This window comes from Entelurus aequoreus, linkage group LG28, assembly GCF_033978785.1.
Source record: "Entelurus aequoreus isolate RoL-2023_Sb linkage group LG28, RoL_Eaeq_v1.1, whole genome shotgun sequence".
NCBI lineage: Eukaryota > Metazoa > Chordata > Actinopteri > Syngnathiformes > Syngnathidae > Entelurus > Entelurus aequoreus.
In genome coordinates, this window is record NC_084758.1 from 23,097,061 (window position 1) to 23,120,936 (window position 23,876).

Genomic DNA, 23,876 nt, shown 5'->3' on the forward strand with positions numbered 1-23,876 from the left:
AGCATGTTGTTTCAACGTTGTATTTGTGTTGTAGAATATTTATTGGGAAATTACCAAATGTCAATGGTCAAATCAACGTCAGAACCCAACATTGATTAAACGTTGTATTAGTGTTGCCGAATATTGGTTAGGAAATGGCCAAATCAACATCAGAACCTGACATTGAAAAAAACATTGTCAAAAAGCATTTTGTTTCAACGTTGTATTTGTGTTGTAGAATATTGGTTGGAAAATTACCAAATTTCAATGCTAAAATCAACGTCAGAACCCAACATTGATTAAAGGTTGTATTTGTGTTGTAAAATATCGGTTGGGAAATGACCAAAATTCAATGGTCAAATCAACGTCACAACATGACATTGATTAAATGTCGTCAAAAAGCATGTTGTTTCAACGTTGTATTTGTGTTGTAGAATATTTATTGGGAAATTACCAAATTTCAATGGTCAAATCAACGTCAGAACCCAACATTGATTAAACGTTGTATTAGTGTTGCCGAATATTGGTTAGGAAATGGCCAAATCAACATCAGAACATGACATTGAAAAAAACATTGTCAAAAAGCATTTTGTTTCAACGTTGTATTTGTGTTGTAGAATATTGGTTGGAAAATTACCAAATTTCAATGCTAAAATCAACGTCAGAACCCAACATTGATTAAAGGTTGCATTTGTGTTGTAAAATATCGGTTGGGAAATGACCAAAATTCAAAGGTCAAATCAACGTCACAACATGACATTGATTAAATGTCGTCAAAAAGCATGTTGTTTCAACGTTGTATTTGTGTTGTAGAATATTTATTGGGAAATTACCAAATTTCAATGGTCAAATCAACGTCAGAACCAAACATTGATTAAACGTTGTATTAGTGTTGCCGAATATTGGTTAGGAAATGGCCAAATCAACATCAGAACCTGACATTGAAAAAAACATTGTCAAAAAGCATTTTGTTTCAACGTTGTATTTGTGTTGTAGAATATTGGTTGGAAAATTACCAAATTTCAATGCTAAAATCAACGTCAGAACCCAACATTGATTAAAGGTTGCATTTGTGTTGTAAAATATTGGTTGGGAAATTACCAAAATTCAATGGTCAAATCAACGTCACAACATGACATTGATTAAACGTCGTCAAAAAGCATGTTGTTTCAACGTTATGCTTGAGTTGTTCGTCAGGACCTAATTGTGGTTGGGAAATGACCAAATTTCAATGGTCAAATCAACGTCAGAACCCGACATTGGTTAAACGCTGTCAAAAAGCATGTTGTTTCAGCGTTGTATTTGTGTTGTAGAATATTAGTTGGCACATGATCAAATTTCAATGGTCAAATCAAAGTCACAACCTGACATTGTATAAACGTCGTCAGAAAGCATGTTGTATTTGTGTTGTAGAATATTGGTTGGGAAATGGCCAAAATTCAATGGTCAAATCAACGTCAGAACCCAACATTGATTAAATGTTGTCAAAAAGCATGCTGTTTCAGGGTTGTATTTGTGTTGTAGAATATTTATTGGGAAATTACCAAATTTCAATGGTTAAATGAACGTCAGAACCCAACATTGATTAAACGTTGTCAAAAAGCATGTAGTTTCTACGTTGTATTTGTGTTGTAGAATATTTTTTGGGAAATTACCAAATTGCAATGGTCAAATCAACGTCAGAACCCAACATTAATTAAACGTTGTCCTTGTGTTGCAGAATATTGGTTGGAAAATGGCCAGATTTCAACGGTCAAATCAACGTCACAACCTGACATCGATTAAACGTTGTATTAAGCATGTTGTTTCAACGTTGTATTTGTGTTGTAGAATATTTATTGGGAAATTACCAAATTTCAATGGTCAAATCAACGTCAGAACCCAACATTGATTAAACGTTGTATCAGTGTTGCCGAATATTGGTTAGGAAATGGCCAAATCAACATCAGAACCTGACATTGAAAAAAACATTGTCAAAAAGCATGTTGTTTCAACGTTGTATTTGTGTTGTAGAATATTGGTTGGAAAATTACCAAATTTCAATGCTAAAATCAACGTCAGAACCCAACATTGATTAAAGGTTGTATTTGTGTTGTAAAATATCGGTTGGGAAATTACCAAAATTCAATGGTCAAATCAACGTCACAACATGACATTGATTAAACGTCGTCAAAAAGCATGTTGTTTCAACGTTATGCTTGAATTGTTCGTCAGGACATAATTGTGGTTGGGAAATGACCAAATTTCAATGGTCAAATCAACGTCAGAACCCGACATTGGTTAAACGCTGTCAAAAAGCATGTTGTTTCAACGTTGTATTTGAGTTGCTCAACGTTGTTTCAATGTCTCGTGCCAGCAGGGACGCGTCATTCCGCTCAAGGTGCAGTGCGGCGCACAATCATCGGAGCGAGGGTAACTTTACCTGATGTAGTAGTCGTTCCTGATGAGCAGCAGGTGCTGCAGGATGGACAGGAAGTAGGTCTCGGAGCCCGTGTCTTTCACCATGTTGGACAAGAGATGATACACCTCATTCATATCAGTGGAGAGGGCAAAGTTAAGGGCAGCAGCTTGATTGGGACGTCGCCACATGATCCATCAATGCAGTTTATTGGCGAGGACAATTCAAAAGCAGTGTAACAGGAAACAGTTCGCCCGCTTCCTGACAGGCATCATTGTGCAAAAAGCAAACACAGACGCCATTCTTCTTCTTGTCCCCGGGGAGACGATAAAAGAAGAAGAGGTATGGAGTAAAAAAAAAATATTAAATATAAAATAACTCCCTCTGGTTTACCTGTCACTCTGATGCTTTCAAAGTAAAAGACAATTAATTCCGTGAGGAAATTTTTTTTTTAAGTTGAGCGTGATGGCGGAGGCGCTCATTTGCAGAACAACAATTACGCCGAGAGTCACTTTTGTGATTGAAGCCGACGGCAAAGAAGGGAAAAAAACCTGGTTATTAAATTTGCAAAAGGTATTGATTATGTGTCTGGTGTTTGCGTTCCCCAAGAGGGAGCGCTGACGGCTCGGACATCTAAAACACATCTGTCAGACGTCGGAATCTGCCCGGCTCGTCATTCTTCAAGCACTTCCTGCACAGGACTCTTTACGTATTTGTGTTGCATTAAACGATCATCATGTCGTCCGCTACTGCCTTTAATTCACATCATTCCACGTTATTAAACAAGTTGATCGAGCTCGTCAAACTTCTTAGGAACTTAAAGAGCAAACCGATGCAGATGCTACTTCGTTTGTGCGAGAAGAACAACAAAACGCGTCCCCGCGGAGCGTCGACTTGTTTGTGAAAGTGAATAAGCTCGGCAAATGTGTCTTATAAATGTGAACGCAAACAAGTGACGGATGAGAAGCTGACGCCCTGACATGAAATGCAACCTCCTAAAATATTTACAAGGAGCGCGATGATAAAGTGACATTTTCACTTAGCGCGTGATGTTCTTAGTTCTGCCACTGAAGAATAAAAAAATGTCTTCTAAACAGAGCGACAGTTTAAGATGTAAGAACACGCCTTGGGGCTTAAATAAAGGGCCCCTTGTCACTGGGATTTACACCAAATTGTTTGGCATTGATTATTATTATATGGGCTTTTTTTAAACTTTTACTTTAAATTGTTTCGTTGTTTATTATATATTTATATATTTATTTTATATATATATATATATATATATATATATATATATATATATATATATATATATATATATATATATTCATTTTAAATATATATATATATAAATATTTTGTATTATTTATTCAATTGTATTTATTTATTATGTATTATTTATTTCTATTTATGCTTTTTCTAAATGTGTATATATATATATATATATATATATATATATATATATATATATATATATATATATATATATATATATATTTATTAGAATTATTTATTATGTATTTATTAATATTATGTATTAGTAATATTTATACATGTATTGTTATATATTTATATTATATATTATTATATATATTTTGGCAAATTGTGTTCCTTGATTTACATTTGTACTTGTTGATTGTGTGTTGATACCGATATCAAATTAATATAGTGTAAATACTAAACTTCATAAATACATCCAAAAATGCATAACATGTAATGTCGAAAACTAAAAAAAAAAAAAAAAAGATATTAAATATAGCTCGTTAGTATACAAGTGCTTCTACAAATAAAAAAATAAAACTATTGAAATAGAGATATATTCCAAAGAAGAAAATCATTATTATAATAGTAAGTTCTTCCATAAAGAAACATGTAAACTAATCAAATTAATAAAAAATAACAATAATTATATTGATTAGATAAGTGTTTTCATGAAAAAAAGATTTAAATTATAACAGAAAATGTTCAAATAAATGAATAAGGTTAAAATAAACACATATGTTCTAAATAATAAAAAACATTTGATAAAAATAATAAAAACACATATTACTCTGAATACAAAATACAAATAATGAAATAAAAAACTACTTAACAAAAATATCAATCTTGATGGATTAAAATAATGAAAAAAGTACAAAACAATTATCATTAGATACTGGAAGTGCTTCCATAGATACAAGAGAAAAATACTGAAATAAAACCAAATAAAATCATATTGAGATAAGTGCTTTTCATGGGAAAAAAATATGGGAAAATTAATTACCCACATTAAAATAATTTAAAAAAAATAATAATAATAATTATATATATATAAATATATATTGACTTAAAATATAATAAATATCAAACCAAAAGTATGTTCAATGAAGATGAATGGATGAATGGGGTTACCAATATGTCTTTAAAGAAAAGAGGACTATTGAGAAGGAGCCTTCCAATATAAATCAATACTTGGGCAGCTTGTAGTTGCTGTACTTACAAATCTACCACCAGACTTATTTTCTTTAAATACCATTTGCCATTAATTCATTTCCAACTACTTTTTTAATTAGCGCCACACTTTCAGAGCACCTCGAACTTATACATGCTCTGCCTTTCGGCACAAAACCTCGGAGAATTAGCCGTCCAGTGAGATTCAATTATAACCTAGCTAGGGGACATGGGAAGGACTGGGAGAGTATCCAAGTACTTCTATCCATCACTGAGCTGCAGACGTAGACCGCCAATCCATCCAATGACCCCTCGCGCTCCCTCCCGAAGAATGAATAAACATAGGCGGCAGTGGCAGCGGGATGTAGGCCAGTCAGTGGTCGGGTCAATCAATCACCGCTCTGCAGCTGGTTAATATTCATGAGCGGCCCGCAGTCACCTCCTCGGCACCGGGACCTAAGTCGGACACGGACGGAAGGGCCCGGTCAATACTCGTGGCAAAACAAGAGGCGGGGGTAACAAGTCGGACGGCGCGGTGGAAAGAGGCTGCCCGAGCATTTGAGTCGTACCCCGAAGCGCCACGATCAATACGCCGCGTTGTCCTTGGAAACCAACATCCGGCCCCCTCGTTTGTAAACCAGCTCAAGCACGTCGTTAATCCAAGTGGACTTTTTTTTTTTTTTTTTTTGGAAACATGGGCTTCACCTGCGTGCGTCAACACAAAGTGTCACTCAGGCCGGCGCTTTGTGGCTTTGTGCCGGTATTACAAGTGTGGGATTGGAGGTTGCCGGGGAGGAAAGATCTGCATAACAATGTCAAGGTGTCTGGCGTGTCGCCTCCCGGTGCCACTCATTCACACACCGCCTCCGAGAGGATCTGTGAATTATTAAACACTTCCCCCGCAAAGCCTCTTGAACAGGTTCCTGGCTGGGGACGGAATTAACGGGTACATTTTTTAACTTCCTGCTGGACACGACGAATACAAGTGTCATGACGCACTGTACTCAGGACATTATGTTAACATGCATACTAGAGATGTCCGATAATGGCTTTTTTGGCGATATCCCGATATTGTCCAACTCTTAATTACCGATACCGATATATACAGTCGTGGAATTAACACATTATTATGCCTAATTTTGTTGAGGTGCCCCGCTGGATGCATTAAACAATGTAACAAGGTTTTCCAAAATAAATCAACTCAAGTTATGGGAAAAAATGCCAACATGGCACTGCCATATTTATTATTGAAGTCAAAAAGTGCAATTTTTTTTTTTTACCATGCCTCAAAACAGCAGCTTGGAATTTGGGACATGCTCTCCCTGAGAGAGCATGAGGAGGTTGAGGTGGGCGGGGTTGAGTTGGTAGCGGGGGGTGTATATTGTAGCGTCCCGGAAGAGTTAGTGCTGCAAGGGGTTCTGGGTATTTGTTCTGTTGTGTTTATGTTGTGTTACGGTGCGGATGTTCTCCCGAAATGTGTTTGTCATTCTTGTGTGGTGTGGCACATATTTGTAACAGTGTTAAAGTTGTTTATACGGCCGTCCTCAGTGTGACCTGTATGGCTGTTGACCAAGTATGCTTTGCATTCACTTGTGTGTGTGAAAAGCCGTAGATATTATGTGACTGGGCCGGCACATAAAGGCAGTCAGTGCCTTTAAGGTTTATTGGCGCTCTATATTTATCCCTACGTCCGTGTACCACTCCGTACAGCGGCGTATTAAAAAGTCATACATTTTATTTTTTGAAACCGATACCGATAATTTTCGATATTACATTTTAAAGCATTTATCGGCCCATAATATCGGCAGTCCGATATTCTCTGACATCTATAATTCATACTTTTGCAGTACACTCAGACATGGCCGCCCACCCCCCTAAGTCAGGGGTGTCAAACTCATTTTAGCTCAGGGGGCCGCATGGAGGAAAATATATTCCCAAGTGGGCTGGAATAGTAAAATCATGGCATGATCATTTAAAAATAAAGACAACTTCAGGTTGTTGTCTTTGTTTTACCTTGGCCAAAAATAGAACAAGCACATTCTGCACTGCAAAAACTGAAATCTAAGTAAGATTAAATATCTCAAATAAGGGTGATATTTGCTTATTTTCTGTCTGATAAGATCATTCTTCTCACTAAGCAGATTTTATGTTAGAGTGTTTTACTTGTTTTAAGGGTTTTGGTCCTAAATGATCTCAGTAAGATATTACAGCTTGTTGCTGAGATTTGATGACCTATATTGAGTAAAACATGCTTGAAACTAGAATATCAACTGTTGCAAAGCTGTGTCATCAACACTCACAAGTATAAAATTTTAAAGTAATCATTTCTTACTTCAGGAATGACAAAAAAAATCATGACGCCGAGCGCATATCATTATGTCAAGATAATGGCACTAGCATTTACTTCATTTAAGAATATTTTTTAACATATTGAGCAAAAAGGTCTCTTTTTTTTTCTACCAAGTGCACTTGTTATTAGTGAGAATATACTTATTTTAAGGTATTTTTGGGTTTTATTGAGGTTAGCTAATTTTACTTGTTTTGTAAAGTCTTGACTAGCCGAATTTTGTTGTTCTATTGGCAGATAATTTTGCTTAGTTCAAATAAAATACCCCTAATTTTTGTAAATTGTTTTCTTGTTTTTGACCACTGACTTTTTGCAGTATGGTTAGTGCCTTTCAACGATGATCACAATAGCAGATCCACTCTGGCTAATATTGATTTTATCGGAATCGGAAAAATCTTATCAATTCCCATCCCTCCTTACACTAAAACATGCTTTTATTTCATCAAAGTATCATTTTGGGGCAATTTTGACCTTTATTCATGCAGTGTTTAGTGACCCAAGTTGAAAAACTTTTTCGGGTGTTACCATTTAGTGGTAAATTGTACGGAATACACTGTAAAAACTGAAATCTCAGTAAGATTAAATATCTCAAATAAGGTTTATATTTGCTTATTTTCTGTCTGATAAGATCATTCTTCTCACTAGGCAGATTTTATGTTAGAGTGTTTTACTTGTTTTAAGTGTTTTGGTCCTAAATGATCTCAGTAAGATATTACAGCTTGTTGCTGAGATTTGATGACCTATATTGAGTAAAACATGCTTGAAACTAGAATATCAAGTGTTGCAAAGCTGTGAATAAAAACAAAAATAATTAAATAAAAACAACTACTTAACAAAAATGAAATAATGCAAAAAGTTCAAATTAAAGAAACAAATACAAAGCAATTATCATCAGACACTGAAAGTGCTTCTATAAATACAAAAGAAAAATACTGAAATAAAACAAAAAAAAATCATATTGAGATATTACAGACCCAGCTTGAATTTGTTTCTTATTCAAAGTTATGTATCTGCAAATGATTTTCATTTACATTTGTATGAATGTATCTTTTAACAAACACGATACAATTCCAATTTAGTGTCCGAATATTGCAATGAAAATTTTCCAACTCCATTACGGCGAGTCTGCTTGTGAGCATGTTTGTGCACTATTTGCACTTTGCACCAGTGAAGTAACTCGCTGTTAACAAGACTCATAAAAGTCAAACAGCAAGAGGAGATGTCGGAGAGGAGGAAAGTCAGCCAAAGAAAGACAGAAGAGGTGGAAGGTGAAGAAGAAGATGAGGGTATTTACCAAGCCTTCCTGGCCAGAGAGGGGAGCTTAATAATGTGTGCGAGACTCTCAAATCCCTCTCTAATGAAGCAAATCACCAGGGAGCTTCAGTCAATCAAAGTCATCACGTTGACTCATCGCTTGCTGCTACATCAGCACCCATGCTCATCCATATATTCACATGGAGGGAGAGGATGTGTGTGTGTGTGTTTGTATTTCTACCCTTCTTGAGACACCAACAAGGAAAAGTACCTTTCATATGAGGAGGTGTGAACAAGTTAGGACATAAATCATGGTCCTAATATGGAAAACCATTGCATCTAATAGAGAATGTCTCATTTGCACCCCTGGTGGTGAAATCTATCAAAATTAGGGTGGTCCCAAAAAGGAGGGATTTTTCAAATTGACCGTGTGTCGGTTTTAAAAGTCAACATATGAAATAACAAGTGTGAGTAAAAATTTGAAGTGCTCCCCCTCTGGTCAACATTTGTAATAATATGTGTGTGTGAGGGATTGAAATGCGCTCCCTTTGCCCCAAAATTAATTTATAAAATAAAATGAAATATGTATATAGAGACATACTGGAGTAACTTGAAGTAAATAATGAAGATTAAAAACCAATTACAAAAACAAAAAAACAAAAAAAAAGAATTAACTAAAAGCAGTCTTTTTCTCACAATGTGTCGACTTTTTTTTATGAAATTGGGAACAATTTCTCATATTCTTTCTGTTTCTGTAAAATTGAAATATTTTTTCGTAAAATTATAATTTTTTTTTAATTTAAAATTATAATTTTTTGAATGTCAAATTATTTGTTTTAATGTAAAATTCTGACTTTTTAATGCAAACTGGTGACATTTGTCATATACAATTCTGACTTTTATCACAATATTGCCATTTTTTTTTTTTTTTTTGTAAAAAAAAGTGAAATTTTTGGAGTAAAATTATGACTTTTGTCCTAATTTTGCCAAGTAAAATTCTGATTATTATTATAATGTTGCCAACATTTTAAAGTTTTCTTATAAAATTGTGACTTTTGTCGAGTAAAATTACGATCCCTTTTATAAAATTGCCAACATTTTAAGCTTTTCCTGTAAAATTCCGACAGTTATCCTAATATTGTACAAATGTTCAGTTTTTCTTGTAAAATGTTGACTTGCGTTGAGTAAAATTATGAGTTTTTCTTGTGAAACTGTGACCTTTTTCTTGTGAAATTCCAAACTCATTTTTCACAACAAGATTTTTTATATTTGCATAGTATGTACGGTATATATTATTAATGTTGTAAATACAAATCTTTATATATCTAGAAAGGATGGTCCCAAAGAGGTAGGCTTTTTTCAGAGGTCTCAAGAATGTAACAAATACAATAAGGTGAGTGTGTGAGTGAGTGAGTGAGTGAGTGAGTGAGTGAGTGAGTGTGTGTGTGTGTGTGTGTGTGTGTGTGTGTGTGTGTGTGTGTGTGTGTGTGTGTGTGTGTGTGTGTGTGTGTGTGTGTGTTGTATTTCTACCCTTCTTGAGACACCAACAAGGAAACGTACCTTTCATATGAGGAGGTGTGAACAAGTTAGGACATAAATCATGGTCCTAATACGGAAAACCATCACATCTAATAGAGAATGTCTCATTTGCACCCCTAGTGGTGAAATCTATCAAAATTAGGGTGGTCCCAAAAAGGAGGGATTTTTCAAATTGACTGTGTGTCGGTTTTAAAAGTCAACATATGAAATAACAAGTGTGAGTAAAAATTTGAAGTGCTCCCCCTCTGGTCAACATATGTAATAATAAGGGTGTGTGAGGGATTGAAATGCGCTCCCTTTGCCCAAAATTAATTTAAAAAATAAAATAAAATATGTATATAGAGACATACTGGAGTAACTTGAAGTAAATAATGAAGATTAAAAACCAAATACAAAAAAAATAAATGAATTAACTATAAGCAGTCTTTTTCTCACAATGTGTCGACTTTTTTCTTATAAAATTGGGAACAATTTCGCATATTCTTTCTGTTTCTGTAAAATTGCAATATTTTCTCGTAAAATTATATTTTTTTTAATGTAAAATTATTACTTTTTAATGCAAAATGCCGACATTTGTCATATAAAATTCTGATTTATCACAATATTGCCAATTTTTTTGATCAAAATTAGATCTTTTGTCATAATTTTGCCAAGTAAAATTCAGATTATTATTATAATGTTGCCAACATTTTAAAGTTTTCTTATACAATTGTGACTTTTGTCGAGTAAAATTACGACTATTTTTATAAAATTGCAAAATGTTAAGCTTTTCCTGTAAAATTCTGACTGTTATTGAGTAAAACTCCAACTTGTACCATAATATTGCACAAATGTTCAGTTTTTCTTGTAAAATGTTGACTTGCGTTGGGTAAAGGAACAACTTTTATTATAATACTGCTAAAATTCTAAGTTTTTCTTGTGAAATTGTGACCTTTTTTCTTGTGAAATTCCAACTCATTTTTCACAACAAGCTTGTTTTATATTTGCATAGTATGTATGTATTATTAATGTTGTAAATGCAAATCTTTATATATCTAGAAAGGGTGGTCCTAAAGAGGTAGGCATTTTTCTCAGGTCTCAAAAAGGTAACAAATACAAGGATGTGTGTGTGTGTGTGTGTGTGTGTGTCTGTGTGTGTCTGTGTATGTGTGTGTGTATGTGTTTGTATTTTTACCCTTCTTGAGACATCAACAAAGTAAATAATGAAGATTAAAAAACAATTACAAAAAACAAATAAAAACAAATGAAGTATATAAGCAGTCTTTTAATCACAATGTGTCGACTTTTTTCTTATAACATTGGGAACAATTTCTCATATTCTTACTGTTTCTGTAAAATTGCAATATTTTCTCGTAAAATGATAATTTTTTTAATGTAAAATTATCACTTTTTAATGCAAAATGGCGACATTTGTCATATAAAATTCAGACTTTTATCACAATATTGCCATTTTCTTTTGGTTGTTCTTGTAACATACTAAAATTGTTTGAGTAAAATTATGACTTTGTCATAATTTTGCCAAGCAAAATTCCGATTATTATTATAATGTTGCCAAAATTATAAAGTTTTCTTATTAAAAGGTGACTTTTGTCAAGTAAAATTATGACTCTTTTTATAAAATTGCCAAAATGTTGAGCTTTTCTTGTAAAATTCCGACTGTTACTGAGTAAAATTCCAACTGTTATCTAAATATTGCACAAATGTTCAGTTTTTCTTGTAAAATTTTGACTTGCGTATAAAATTATGACTTTTATTTTAATACTGCCAAAATTTTAAGTTTTTCTTGTGAAATTGTGACCTTTTTCTTGTGAAATTCAAACTAATTTTTCCCAACAAGCTTTTTTATATTTGCATTGTATGTATATATTATTAATGTTGTAAATACAAATATTTATATATCTAGAAAGGGTGGTCCTAAAGAGGTAGGCATTTTTCGGAGGTCGCAAGAAGGTAACAAATACAAGAATCTGTGTGTGTGTGTGTGTGTGTGTGTGTGTGTTTGGGGTGGGGGGGTTGAAAACAAAAGGATATTCCATCTCAGCTCGGATGTCGTCCAAGCGATGGGTCAGTTCGATGAAGTCCTCCTCCTTGTTCTCATTGAACACCTTCAGCTGGATGTCCAACTCCTCAGTCTCTTTCAGCTCCTGGAGCAAGTCGGACAAAAAAAAGGGAAGATTTAGGCCATGTCCACGCGAACCCCCACACTAAAAGTGTTAAAACCATGTCCATCCACACGGGTGTGGTTTCAAGACCGTCTCTGTCGACCCTAAAACCCATTCAGCCCCTGTAGTACGCACTTTGCTTAAAGTTCTTAACGTTCATAACTAAACGTACGTTCATAACTAACGATTATTTTGATTGTCGATTTGTCAACGATTATCTTAACGATTAGTCTACTAATCGGATGATTAAAAAAAAAAAAAAACTTTGTCCCACACTCCATCAGACAGTCCGACTCCTCTCTGGGGGGTATTAGGACAGGGGATGCAAAACAATAACAATACTAAAATAAACTGCAACAAAAAAATAAGTGCATAACAGTGCAGTACATGTTCATAACATGGTCACTACTGCCTAGTTTCTCTTGTTATATTCATATTTTTACTGTTATATTTGTATTCTTATTGTTGCTTCATTTTTTTTTTTTTTTATTGTAGTATGTTCTATTTTATTTACATTTATACCCCCATTATTTACTTTTTAAATTAAATCTCAACTCTGTACACGGCTGCTGGAACTTTTATTTTCCTGAGGGAACTCTCCTAAAGGAATCAATAAAGTACTATCTATCTATCTATCTATCTATCTATCTATCTATCTATCTATCTATCTATCTATCTATCTATCTATCTATCTATCTATCTATCTATCTATATATCTATCTATCTATCTATCTATCTATCTATAATAAAGTGTACACACATTCCACGGCTCTAATTGTTCCATCGACTTCTAAATGTGGCTTAGGTTATTTTAGGCATGTGCATTCATGCATTCATATTCATTTTTACTGTAAAAGTGCTGCTCATTCAACTGTTACGAAAGTACAGTCACTTATAAAATGTTGTCCCTGTAAAAGACAGGAAAGGAAAAGTGCTAAAAAAAACAATTAACCTTGTTTATGTATTAAAAAAAACAGTTGAAATAGCAGCAATGAAAACAAACTTCCTCAAAAAGAAAAGAACGTTGTGATGTTTAAAAAGCTGCACACTGATATATTGACTATTCATTAACTATTGGCAATTTTAGCACTCTAATAGACTAAATGTGTAGAATTATATATTTGATTAATACTTTTATTTTTACTTTAATACTTTTACTTTTTTGGCGTGTAAATTCACGTAAAATCCAACAGTGCTATGTTGCAATACCTAGGTTGGGCGGGACGTCACAACGCTCCAACGCAACCTAAGTAAGGCTCTACTTTTCCAAAAATGGGCTAGCTTGATGCTAATAGACATTGGACTTGCTATTTATATGCTACTAATTAGCATTAGCAATTGTACATGGCTATTTCAACACCTTTAACGTTTGTTAAAGAAACGATAACTAACAAACAGCTGCAGCAAAATAAGTGCAACGCTTATAGTATTAACACATTCTGGGGCGCAGCAAAAAACAAAAAATTTGGGATGGGTACCGAATTTAGTACTTTTTTAGCCTGTAAATTCACGTAAAATCCAACAGTATTATGTTTCAATACCTAGTGTGACGTCACAACACTCCAACGTAACTTAAGTAAGGCTCTACTTTTCCAAAAATGGGCTAGCTTGATACTAATAGACAGTGGACTTGCTATTTATATGCTACTAATTAGCATTAGCAATTGTACATGGCTATTTCAACACCTTTAACGTTTGTTAAAGAAACGATAACTAACAACCAGCTGCAGCAAAATAAGTGCAACGCTTATAGTATTAACACATTCTGGGGCGCAGCAAAAAACAAAACATTTGGGATGGGTACCGAATCTAGTACTTTTTTAGCCTGTAAATTCACGTAAAATCAAACAGTATTATGTTTCAATACCTAGTGTGACGTCACAACACTCCAACATAACTTAAGTAAGGCTCTACTTTTCCAAAAATGGGCTAGCTTGATGCTAATAGACAGTGGACTTGCTATTTATATGCTACTAATTAGCATTAGCAATTGTACATGGCTATTTCAACACCTTTAACGTTTGTTAAAGAAACGATAACTAACAACCAGCTGCAGCAAAATAAGTGCAACGCTTATAGTATTAACACATTCTGGGGCGCAAGAAAAAACAAAAAATTTGGGATGGGTACCGAATCTAGTACTTTTTTAGCCTGTAAATTCACGTAAAATCAAACAGTATTATGTTTCAATACCTAGTGTGACGTCACAACACTCCAACGTACCTTAAGTAAGGCTCTACTTTTCCAAAAATGAACCATCTCGGCGGTGAGAACCTCAGGGACGATGGCAATGTTCAACCCTAAGTTGAAAACACTTCCTTTAACGTTGCAAAAGACAACTTAAAGTATTGTCTCAGCACTTTTCGCTCTCAATTAATTCATGATTGTTGTTATATACAGTATATTGCAGATTTTATTTGCCTTCTTGCAATTTCACGCATCTGGAAAGCACTTTGAATTGCCGTGCGTACAAATTGTGCTCTGGAAATAAAACTCGGCTTGCCTCTCCCATTAGACAACCGAACAGATCATATCCTTAAACACCTGTTCCAGTCATGGTAGACTGCTGGGGGTTCTCGCCTGAAATGTCACGGGTGTTGTTGAAAGGAAGAGACAGAGCCAAATGTAGCCTCAGTAAAGTGTATTTTTTTTAGGGTACTTCTGTGTAAAAGCCCCACTCATTGTGAGTGAGAATGACGGAAAAAGGACGATAAACATAAATGACGACTATTGGAACGTGGAACATTGTGTTTACCGTATTTTCCGGACCATAGGGCGTACCGGATTATAAGGCACACTGCCGATGAATGGTCTATTTTTGTATCTTTTTTCATAGAATTTTTTCATAATCATGGTCCCAATACGGAAAACCATTGTATCTAATAGAGAATGTCTAATTTGCAACCCTGGTGGTGAAATCTATCAAAATTAGGGTGGTCCCAAAAAGGTGGGATTTTTCAAAATTGACTGTCGGTTTTAAAAGTGCTCCCCCTTTGGTCAACATATAAAATAACAAGTGTGTGTAAGAAATTGAAATGTGCCCCCTTTGAACAAAATAAATAAATAAATAAATATGTATATAGAGACATACTGTAATAACTCGAAGTAAGTAATAAAGATTAACAAAAAAATAATAATATTTTTTTTTTACTAAAAGCAGTATTTTTCTCAAAACGTGTCGACTTTTTTCTCATAAAATTGGGAACAATTTCTCATATTGTTTCTGTAATATTGCAATATTGTCTCGTATAAGTATTACTTTTTTTTGTAAAAGTATTACTCTAATGCAAAATGTTGACATTTGTCATAAAAAAATTCTGACTTTTGTCACAATATTGCCAATGTTTTTGTTGTTCTTTTAAAATAGTGACATATTTTGAGTAAAAATTATTACTTTTGTCACAGTTTTGCCAAGTAAAAATGAGGATTATTATTATAATATTGCCAACATTTTTAAGTTTTCTTATAAAATTGTGACTTTTGTCGAGTAAAATTACGACCCTTTTCATAACATTTGCCAAAATGTGAAGCTTTTCTTGTAAAATTGCGACTGTTATTGAGTAAAATTCAAACCTTTATCATAATATTGCATAAATGTTCAGATTTTCTTGTAAAATTTTGACATGCATTGAGTAAAATGACGACTTTTATTATAAAACTGCCAAAATTCTAAGTTTTACTTGTGAAATTGTGCCCTTTTTCTTGTGAAATTGCAACTCATTTTTCACAACACGCTTTTTTTTATATTTGCATAGTATGTATATATTATTAATGTTGTAAATACAAATCGTTATATATGTAGAAAGAGTGGTCCTAAAGAGGTGGGCATTTTTCTCAGGTCTCAAGAAGGAAACAAATACAATAATGTGTGTGTGTGTGTGTGTGTGTGTGTGTGTGTGTGTGTGTGTGTGTGTGTGTGTGTGCGTGCGTGCGTGCGTGCGTGTGTGTGTGTGTGTGTGTGTGTGTGTGTGTGTGTGTGTGTGTGTTTTCTTCTCTTCTACTATTATTGTTATATTTTTTTGTTTAGTTTTGCTTTGTTTTGTACATGCACTCTGTTTTTGCCACTTGCCTGTGCATGAAAAGTGCGACATAGATAAAACTTTGATTTCAACTCACAGGCAGGATCTTTTTGAGGCCGCATCTTAGGAACTCATTTCGGAGATGTATCCGGAAGTCCAGGTCTTCCGGGGAGGTAACCAGGGCGTTGATCAGCTGCATGCAAGCAACCTGGGGACAACATAAAACACAATACTTTACACGGGTGGTTTGCTCATGTTGCCTTTCTGTTCTATTCTCATCAACGCCTGGAGGGGGGAAAAAACCCCAAGAAAGCGTAGAGAGAAGGTGAAAAGTCTTCAGTCCGGATGTGCGTTATTAATGGATGTATCGGAAAGAGGAACAGGTCTGCGTGTGTTGGGGTGGCTAGGAGGAAATGGCTCATCAATAAAATAATAATAATAATGAGCCGTAAGGGAGAAGAGCAGGGATAAGTCCGTTTTCCTCGGACAGCTAATCGATAGGCGGCTGAAGAATTCCCATGGACGCGGCCACCCATCTGCAGGAAACCTTGACCTGTACTATTGGCTTGGATGTGCCGTTAAAAAGAAGTCCAAACAAACATAAAGACTTAACTGTTCCTTATTGTTGCTGCCCCGTGACCTGAATGTCCATTACGGCTCAATGTCAGCAACCAAGCAGAAACTGTTACTCTCTGCGTTTGATTGATTGATTGAGACTTTTATTAGTAGGTTGCACAGTGAAGTACATATTCCGTACAATTGACCACTAAATGGTAACACCCGGATACGTTTTTCAACTTGTTTAAGTCGGGGTCCACTTAAATTGATTCATGATACAGATATATACTATCATAAATGCTATCATCATAATACAGTCATCACACAAGATAATCACATGGAATTATTTACATTATTTACAATCAGGGGTGTGGAGGGGGCAAGGGGGGGGGGGGGGTAGGATATGGACAGCAAGTAGTGGACATAGAGAGAGAGAGAGAGAGAGAGAGAGAGAGAGAGAGAGATCAGAAGGCATAAGAAAAAGTATCTGCATTTGATTGTTTACATTTGATTGTTAGCAATCCGGGGAAGGTGTTAGTTTAGGGTTGTAGCTGCCTGGAGGTGAACTTGTATTGCGGTTTTGAAGGAGGATAGAGATGCCCTTTCTTTTATACCTGTTGGGAGCGCATTCCACATTGATGTGGCATAGAAAGAGAATGAGTTAAGACCTTTGTTAGTTCGGAATCTGGGTTTAACGTGGTTAGTGGAGCTCCCCCTGGTGTTGTGGTTATGGCGGTCATTTACGTTAAGGAAGTAGTTTGACATGTACTTCGGTATCAGGGAGGTGTAGTGGATTTTATAGACTAGGCTCAGTGCTAGTTGTTTAACTCTGTCCTCCACCTTGAGCCAGCCCACTTTAGAGAAGTGGGTAGGAGTGAGGTGGGATCTGGGGTGGAGGTCTAGAAGTAAGTCCTCATCCAATCGGTCTTATACTTCTTTACATTGAAGGAGGAACGAAATAGACAAAGTGACTATACCACAGGTGTCCAACTCAAGGCCCGGGGAGCCAGATGTATTACCAGTACCGGTAATAAAATATTGGTATCGGGACAACACTAGTTACAGGTAAGAATTGCGATTCATTCAAAAATCAAAGTTTTTTTTGACACCCCTAATTGTTATCATATAAGAGCCAAAAAAAACATCCATCTCTCTCAGGGGGAATCTATAAAGGGTTATGGATGTAGCGGCGTTGACCATATGCCGCATTCAAAATGAAAAGTGACACATTGGAGAACTTGCGCCTGGGAAAAGAAAAAAAAAAAACTCAAGCAGAACCTTCACAGAGTTCAGGCGAGTGAAGCAAAGCCATGCAGCTCATGAAATATTCCGTTTCTTCGCTCCCTCATACGGATGGAGAGTCTGAGATGTTTGGGTGTGTGTGTGTGTGTGTGTGTGTGGGGGGGGGGGGGGGGGGGTCCGCAGTCTCTACATTCACCATGGTCCCACCGACTTGAAGTTTTCTTCAACATGAACAGAGTGTCTGAAGTAAAGAATTTTAATCTACCTACAGTTCCGTACACCTTTTCCATGGCTAAATTCGAGCACTTTTCAAGGACTTTCAAGATCAATTTTCCAGTGTTTCCAGTGCCCTTCAAAAGGCGAAAACCAGTGTGAATCAATCCGTAGCCTTGTTGTTTGAGGTCACCAAATGCTGTCTGTAGGAAAAATAGGGAAAATCTGCTCAAATCTAAGCCTAACATCGAACCAGCAGTTCTCATTAACTGAATGGGGCATAGAAAATGAAGCAGTGTGACTATTCAATATCATTGGTGTTTGCAAACGTGTCTCCATGTGTGTTGTTTTTCACATTTCTTGTTATTTTTCTTACTTACAGCACTCAGTGACATCGAACAGCACGGATTGATTCACAGCGTATTTGTGCTTGTAAACTGCATAATGCGATATAATAATAATAATAATATATTTTATTTGTATAAAGCACTTCACATTGAGTAAACAACCTCAAAATGCTAGTGTATTAAAAAAATAAAAATAAAATAAAAACTAGAATAGCCAAATAGCTAAAACTAGTATGCATATATCTAAAAAAAAAAAAAGGCTTTTTTAAAAAGAAGGGTTTTTAAGCCTTTTTTAAAAGCATCCACAGTATGTGGTGCCCTCAGGTGGTCAGGGAGAGTGTTCCACAGACTGGGAGCGGCGGAGCTTTGTCCTCGGAGGTTGGAGGAGGTTAGCCTTTTCAGAGCGGAGGTGTCGTGTGGAGGATTTGGGGGTGAGTAGTCCTTTGAGGTAGAGGGGGGCATTTCTATGGAGGCACTGGTGGGTTAGTAGGGAGACTTTGAATTCAATCCTGAGTGGAACAGGAAGCCAGTGAAGGGATTTGAGAGTTGGTGTGATATGGTCATATTTCCGCACATATAAATACACGCACCCTCAAAATGTCAATTTCACTCATTTAGTAACAAAACTGTTGCACATTAATATAAGGATAATAAATTCAAGGAACATACTGTGTTTGTTTCACAACACCTCAGTCACCTTTCATTAAGCATATCTAGCCGTATAGCTGTGGATATGATAACAAATGAACAAAAAGACAAAAGTTAACTTTTTTTAGCTTTCACTGAGGTAGCCAGACAAGTTAAGTAGACAACGGAAATAATAGAGCTAGGAATGCATACAACCGTGTTGTGTAAAAACTACAAAATCGTTCATATTAACTCAGCTCTAAGTTGTGAAAAAGGTTACAAATTATACATTATCGTATTTTTTGGAGTATAAGTCACAGTTTTTTTCATAGTTTGGCCGGGGGTGCGACTTATACTCAGGAGCGACTTATGTGTGAAATGATTACCACATTACCGTAAAATATCAAATAATATTATTTAGCTCATTCACGTAAGAGACTAGACGTATAAGATTTCATGGGATTTAGCGATTAGGAGTGACAGATTGTTTGGTAAACGTATAGCATGTTCTATATGTTATAGTTATTTGAATGACTCTTACCATAATATGTTACGTTAACATACCAGGCACGTTCTCAGTTGGTTATTTATGCCTCATATAACGTACACTTATTCAGCCTGTTGTTCACTATTCTTTATTTATTTTAAAGGCCTACTGAAATCCACTACTACCGACCACGCAGTCTGATAGTTTATATATCAATGATGGAATCTTAACATTGCAACACATGCCAATACGGCCGGGTTAACTTATAAAGTGCAATTTTAAATTTCCCGGGGAACTTCCGGTTCAAAACGCCTTTGGAGGATGACGTATGCGCGTGACGTCGCGAGGTCCACGGAAGTGTTTGGACCCTTTTGGACACAATACAAACAGCTCTGTTTTCTTCGACAAAATTCCACAGTATTCTGGACATCTGTGTTGGTGAATCTTTTGCAATTTGTTTACTGAACAATGGAGGCTGCAAAGAAGAACGTTGTAGGTGGGATCGGTGTATGCGGCTGGCTGTAGCAACACAACAAGGAGGACTTTGTTGGATAGAAGACGCGCTAGCGGCGAACTCACCTTGACTTCCTACGTCTCCGGGCCGCCGACCGCATCGTCGATCGCTGGAACGCAGGTGAGCACGGGTGTTGATGAGCGGAGGAGGGCTGGCTGGCGTAGGTGGAGCGCTAATGTTTTTATCATAGCTCTGACGAGGTCCCGTTGTTAAGTTAGCGTCGCTAGCAACAGCATTGCTAGGCTTCGACAGGCGTCGAATACACATTAACCGTGTAGTTACATGTCTAGTGTTTGGTTTCGGTATCTCCTGATAGTAGTATTGTTGATCGTCTGTCTATCCTTCCAGTCAGGGATTTATTTATTTTGTTTATATCTGCATTTGAGACAGATGCTATCACGTTAGCTCATGCTAAAGAGCTTCGTCGATGTATTGTCGTGGAGATAAAAGTCACTGTGAATGTCCATTTCGCCTTCTCGACTCTCATTTTCAAGACGATATAGTATCCGAGGTGGTTTAAAATACAAATCCGTGATCCACAATAGAAAAAGGAGAGAGTGTGGAATCCAATGAGCCAGCTTGTACCTAAGTTACGGTCAGAGCGAAAAAAGATATCTCTTGAACTGCATTCTAGTCTGTCACTGTAACGTTCCTCATCCACAAATCTTTCATCCTCGCTCAAATTAATGGGGTAATCGTCACTTTCTCGCTCCTAATATCTCTCGCTCCATTGTAAACAACGGGGAATTGTGAGCAGCACTACCGCTTGTGACGTCACGCTACTTCCGGTAGGGGCAAGGTTTTTTTTTTATCAGCGAGCAAAAGTTGCGAACTTTATCGTCGATTTTCTCTACTAAATCCTTTCAGCAAAAATATGGCAATATCGCGAAATGATCAAGTATGACACATAGAATGGATCTGCTATTCCCGTTTAAATAAAAAAAAATCATTTCAGTAGGCCTTTAAATTGCCTTTCAAATGTCTACTCTTGGTGTTTGAGTTTGAGTTTTGAGTTTATTTCGAACATGCAAGCATACAACATGATACATCACAATTTCCAGTTTCTTTTCAACATGTTCGAAAAGGAGTAGGAAGAAGCAGAGCTTATTTAATCCTACCCCCTTCCTTTACATAACAGTTGCAAAACTTTTTGTTCACTTCCTGTTCACAATTTTTTCACAATAAACTCCATAAGTAATCACAATAAAAATAAATAAATAAATAATAGTAAGAATTTAATAATAATAATTGGTGAAGTAAGTCATATTTCATATGATGAGATAAGTAAGATTACTTTAAGAATGAATGAATGGATGGATGAAATAAATTGAGAATGTTTGTCATGGTTCTTCTTCTTTGTACTTTGTAAACACTTTAAGTTTGAAGAGTTTCTTGAAGTGTATCATATTAGTACATTGTTTGATTGATCTGTCGTTTTGGTGTTGGGTTTTATCAAATACATTTCCCCAATAAATGCGACTTATACTCCAGTGCGACTTGTATATGTTTTTTTCCTTCTTAATTATGCATTTTCGGCCGGTGCGACTTATACTCCGGAGCGACTTATACTCCGAAAAATACGGCATTTTTCAAACCATGAACACACAACATTAAAATCCAAGCATTTTCAAGGTTTTAAGCACCCGTACAAACCCCGTACCTAACAAAAACCGCAGCTTTATTTCATTAGCGGCCGACAACAAAGGAATATCCGGCCTCTATACCACCAGCCGCCTCAGCAGTTTTCCTGCAAGGACTCCCTCCTTGCTGCACAATCCCTCGCTGTTCAGTAAGTAATTACCTACTTTTGGGTTTACAAAAACACATATTGAGTGGATCACGGTTTATCTTATTTCCTTCTGCCGTAGTACGCTCGTTTGAAAAAAAAAAATCAGTGTGCTCTTTTGTTGCCCTTTCAAACCAAGGTCCTCTGAGAACGTGACAGCAGCTCGGGGAGAAGAGAAAAAAGAGAGAAGTGTTATAAAAAAAAAAAAAAAAAAAGTGAGACGAAAAAAGCCAGGCGGCGAGAAAAAGGAGCAGATTTTTCCGCGGGAAAAAAGGGCGCCGCGTGAAGTCGGCGTTTTTTTAATTAAAGCTTCACGACGGAGCTCTGGGCGCCATATTCAATATTATTCGCCAATCGCATCTGGTCGTGAGCCCTGAGGAGCGGCGAGGCTGACAAGGGGACGTGAAGGAAGGACGAGAGGAAGACGGGCCCCCCCCCCCGAGTGACACCTCTGTCGTTTTCCTCCCTGCTCTTAAAAAAGATGGCCTCTGTGACAAAATAGCATTTGAAGGGGTTGAAATGAGATGGTGACATCTTCCTGGCGCCTTATAAAAATATATCAGCAAAATTACGCTTGTGCTGGTCATAGATCTGAACACATACACTTTGGATCAATAACAATGTCATTTGGAGCTGTATAATAAAAAAAGTAACCATCGACATGGGTGTCTTTGACTTTTTTTTTTTCATTATACTTCATCAAAGTGTGTGATAAGAAGCTTAGCCCCCGAATACTGACTCAGAATGGGATTTACAGTTTATACTAGGGTTGTACGGTATACCGGTATTAGTATAGTACCGCGATACTAATGAATCATATGCGGTACTATACCGCTTCTGTAAAATAAACGGTCGTCACGTCGTGTAATTTCTGGTTTATGAGCAGAGGAGCATGTTCGGCAGCGCACAATCACAGAGTACTTACAAGCAGACACAGTGTGTAGACAGAAAAGGGAGAATGGATGCATTTTGGCTTAAAAACTAACAATAAAGGTGAAATTATAACACTGAAACACCCTCAGGAAGAGGTGCTTTAAAACATGGCTAGCTGGCAAGCGGCTAACGTCCGTGTTTTAGCTACTTCTAAATCACTAATCCTCGCCTCCATGGCGACAAATAAAGTAAGTTTCTTACAAGTATTATTATCACTGCAGGACGAGGAATAGCTAAACATGCTTCACTAAACACCGTAGCTCACCGGCGTCACAATGTAAACAAACGCCATTGGTGGACATCCACTGTAATGATACCAAGTACAAGAGCGTATCTAGTCGATACTACTATGATTACATCGCTATTTTTAAGCATCACAAAATCTTCTTTCAATTTTTATAATGCATATTATGTTTATAAACTCAGGAAATATGTCCCTGGACACATGAGGACTTTGAATATGACCAATGTATGATCCTGTAACTACTTGGTATCGGATTGATACCCAAATTTATCATCCAAAACTAATGTAAAGCCTCGAAACAACAGAATAATAAGTAAATTATTACTGATTTTTTTTTTTAAATGCTAGCCTGCAAACGTTAGCATGTATCAAGTACCAAAATATGATTAAGGTGTTTACCTACACAATTAACTAAACAAAGCTAGTATATTAGCGTTGACATGCTAAAAAGTATCATCTGTCAAGTAACAAAATATTTGAGAAGGAGTTGTATACCTGCAAAATTAGCAAAAAAAAGCTAGTGCTAATGTTAGCATGCTGAAATGCTAACTGTAACATCCGTCAAGTACCATAATTTCTTATTCTGAGGCGTCTACCTGAAAAAAATGTTCAAGATGCTAGCTTGCAAAGGTTAGCGTGCATCAAGTACTAATGTATGACTGAGGTGTATACAGACAACATTATCTATAAAAAAAAACGTTTGATGTAGACGAAAATTGTCTTTTTTTCAAGCTTACAAGAAGTTCACATAGCCTCTATGTATTGTACTTGTATTTTAAATTGTTTATCATTATGTA

At 36.0% G+C, this 23,876-nt stretch overlaps 1 protein-coding gene across 4 annotated transcripts in view; it reads right to left on the reverse strand.

Annotated features, from left to right (window-relative positions):
• diaph2 (diaphanous-related formin 2) overlaps positions 1–23,876 on the reverse strand; it is a 1,018,926-nt gene that overhangs the window by 650,225 nt on the left and 344,825 nt on the right. For all 4 annotated transcript variants that reach the window (XM_062039765.1, XM_062039764.1, XM_062039766.1 and 1 more), the window contains 3 exons: positions 16,226–16,336; positions 11,979–12,091; positions 2,402–2,518 (listed from right to left, as the gene is read on the reverse strand). In XM_062039765.1, the coding sequence (XP_061895749.1) occupies positions 2,402–2,518; positions 11,979–12,091; positions 16,226–16,336 (341 nt within the window). The remainder of the gene's footprint in view (positions 1–2,401; positions 2,519–11,978; positions 12,092–16,225; positions 16,337–23,876) is intronic.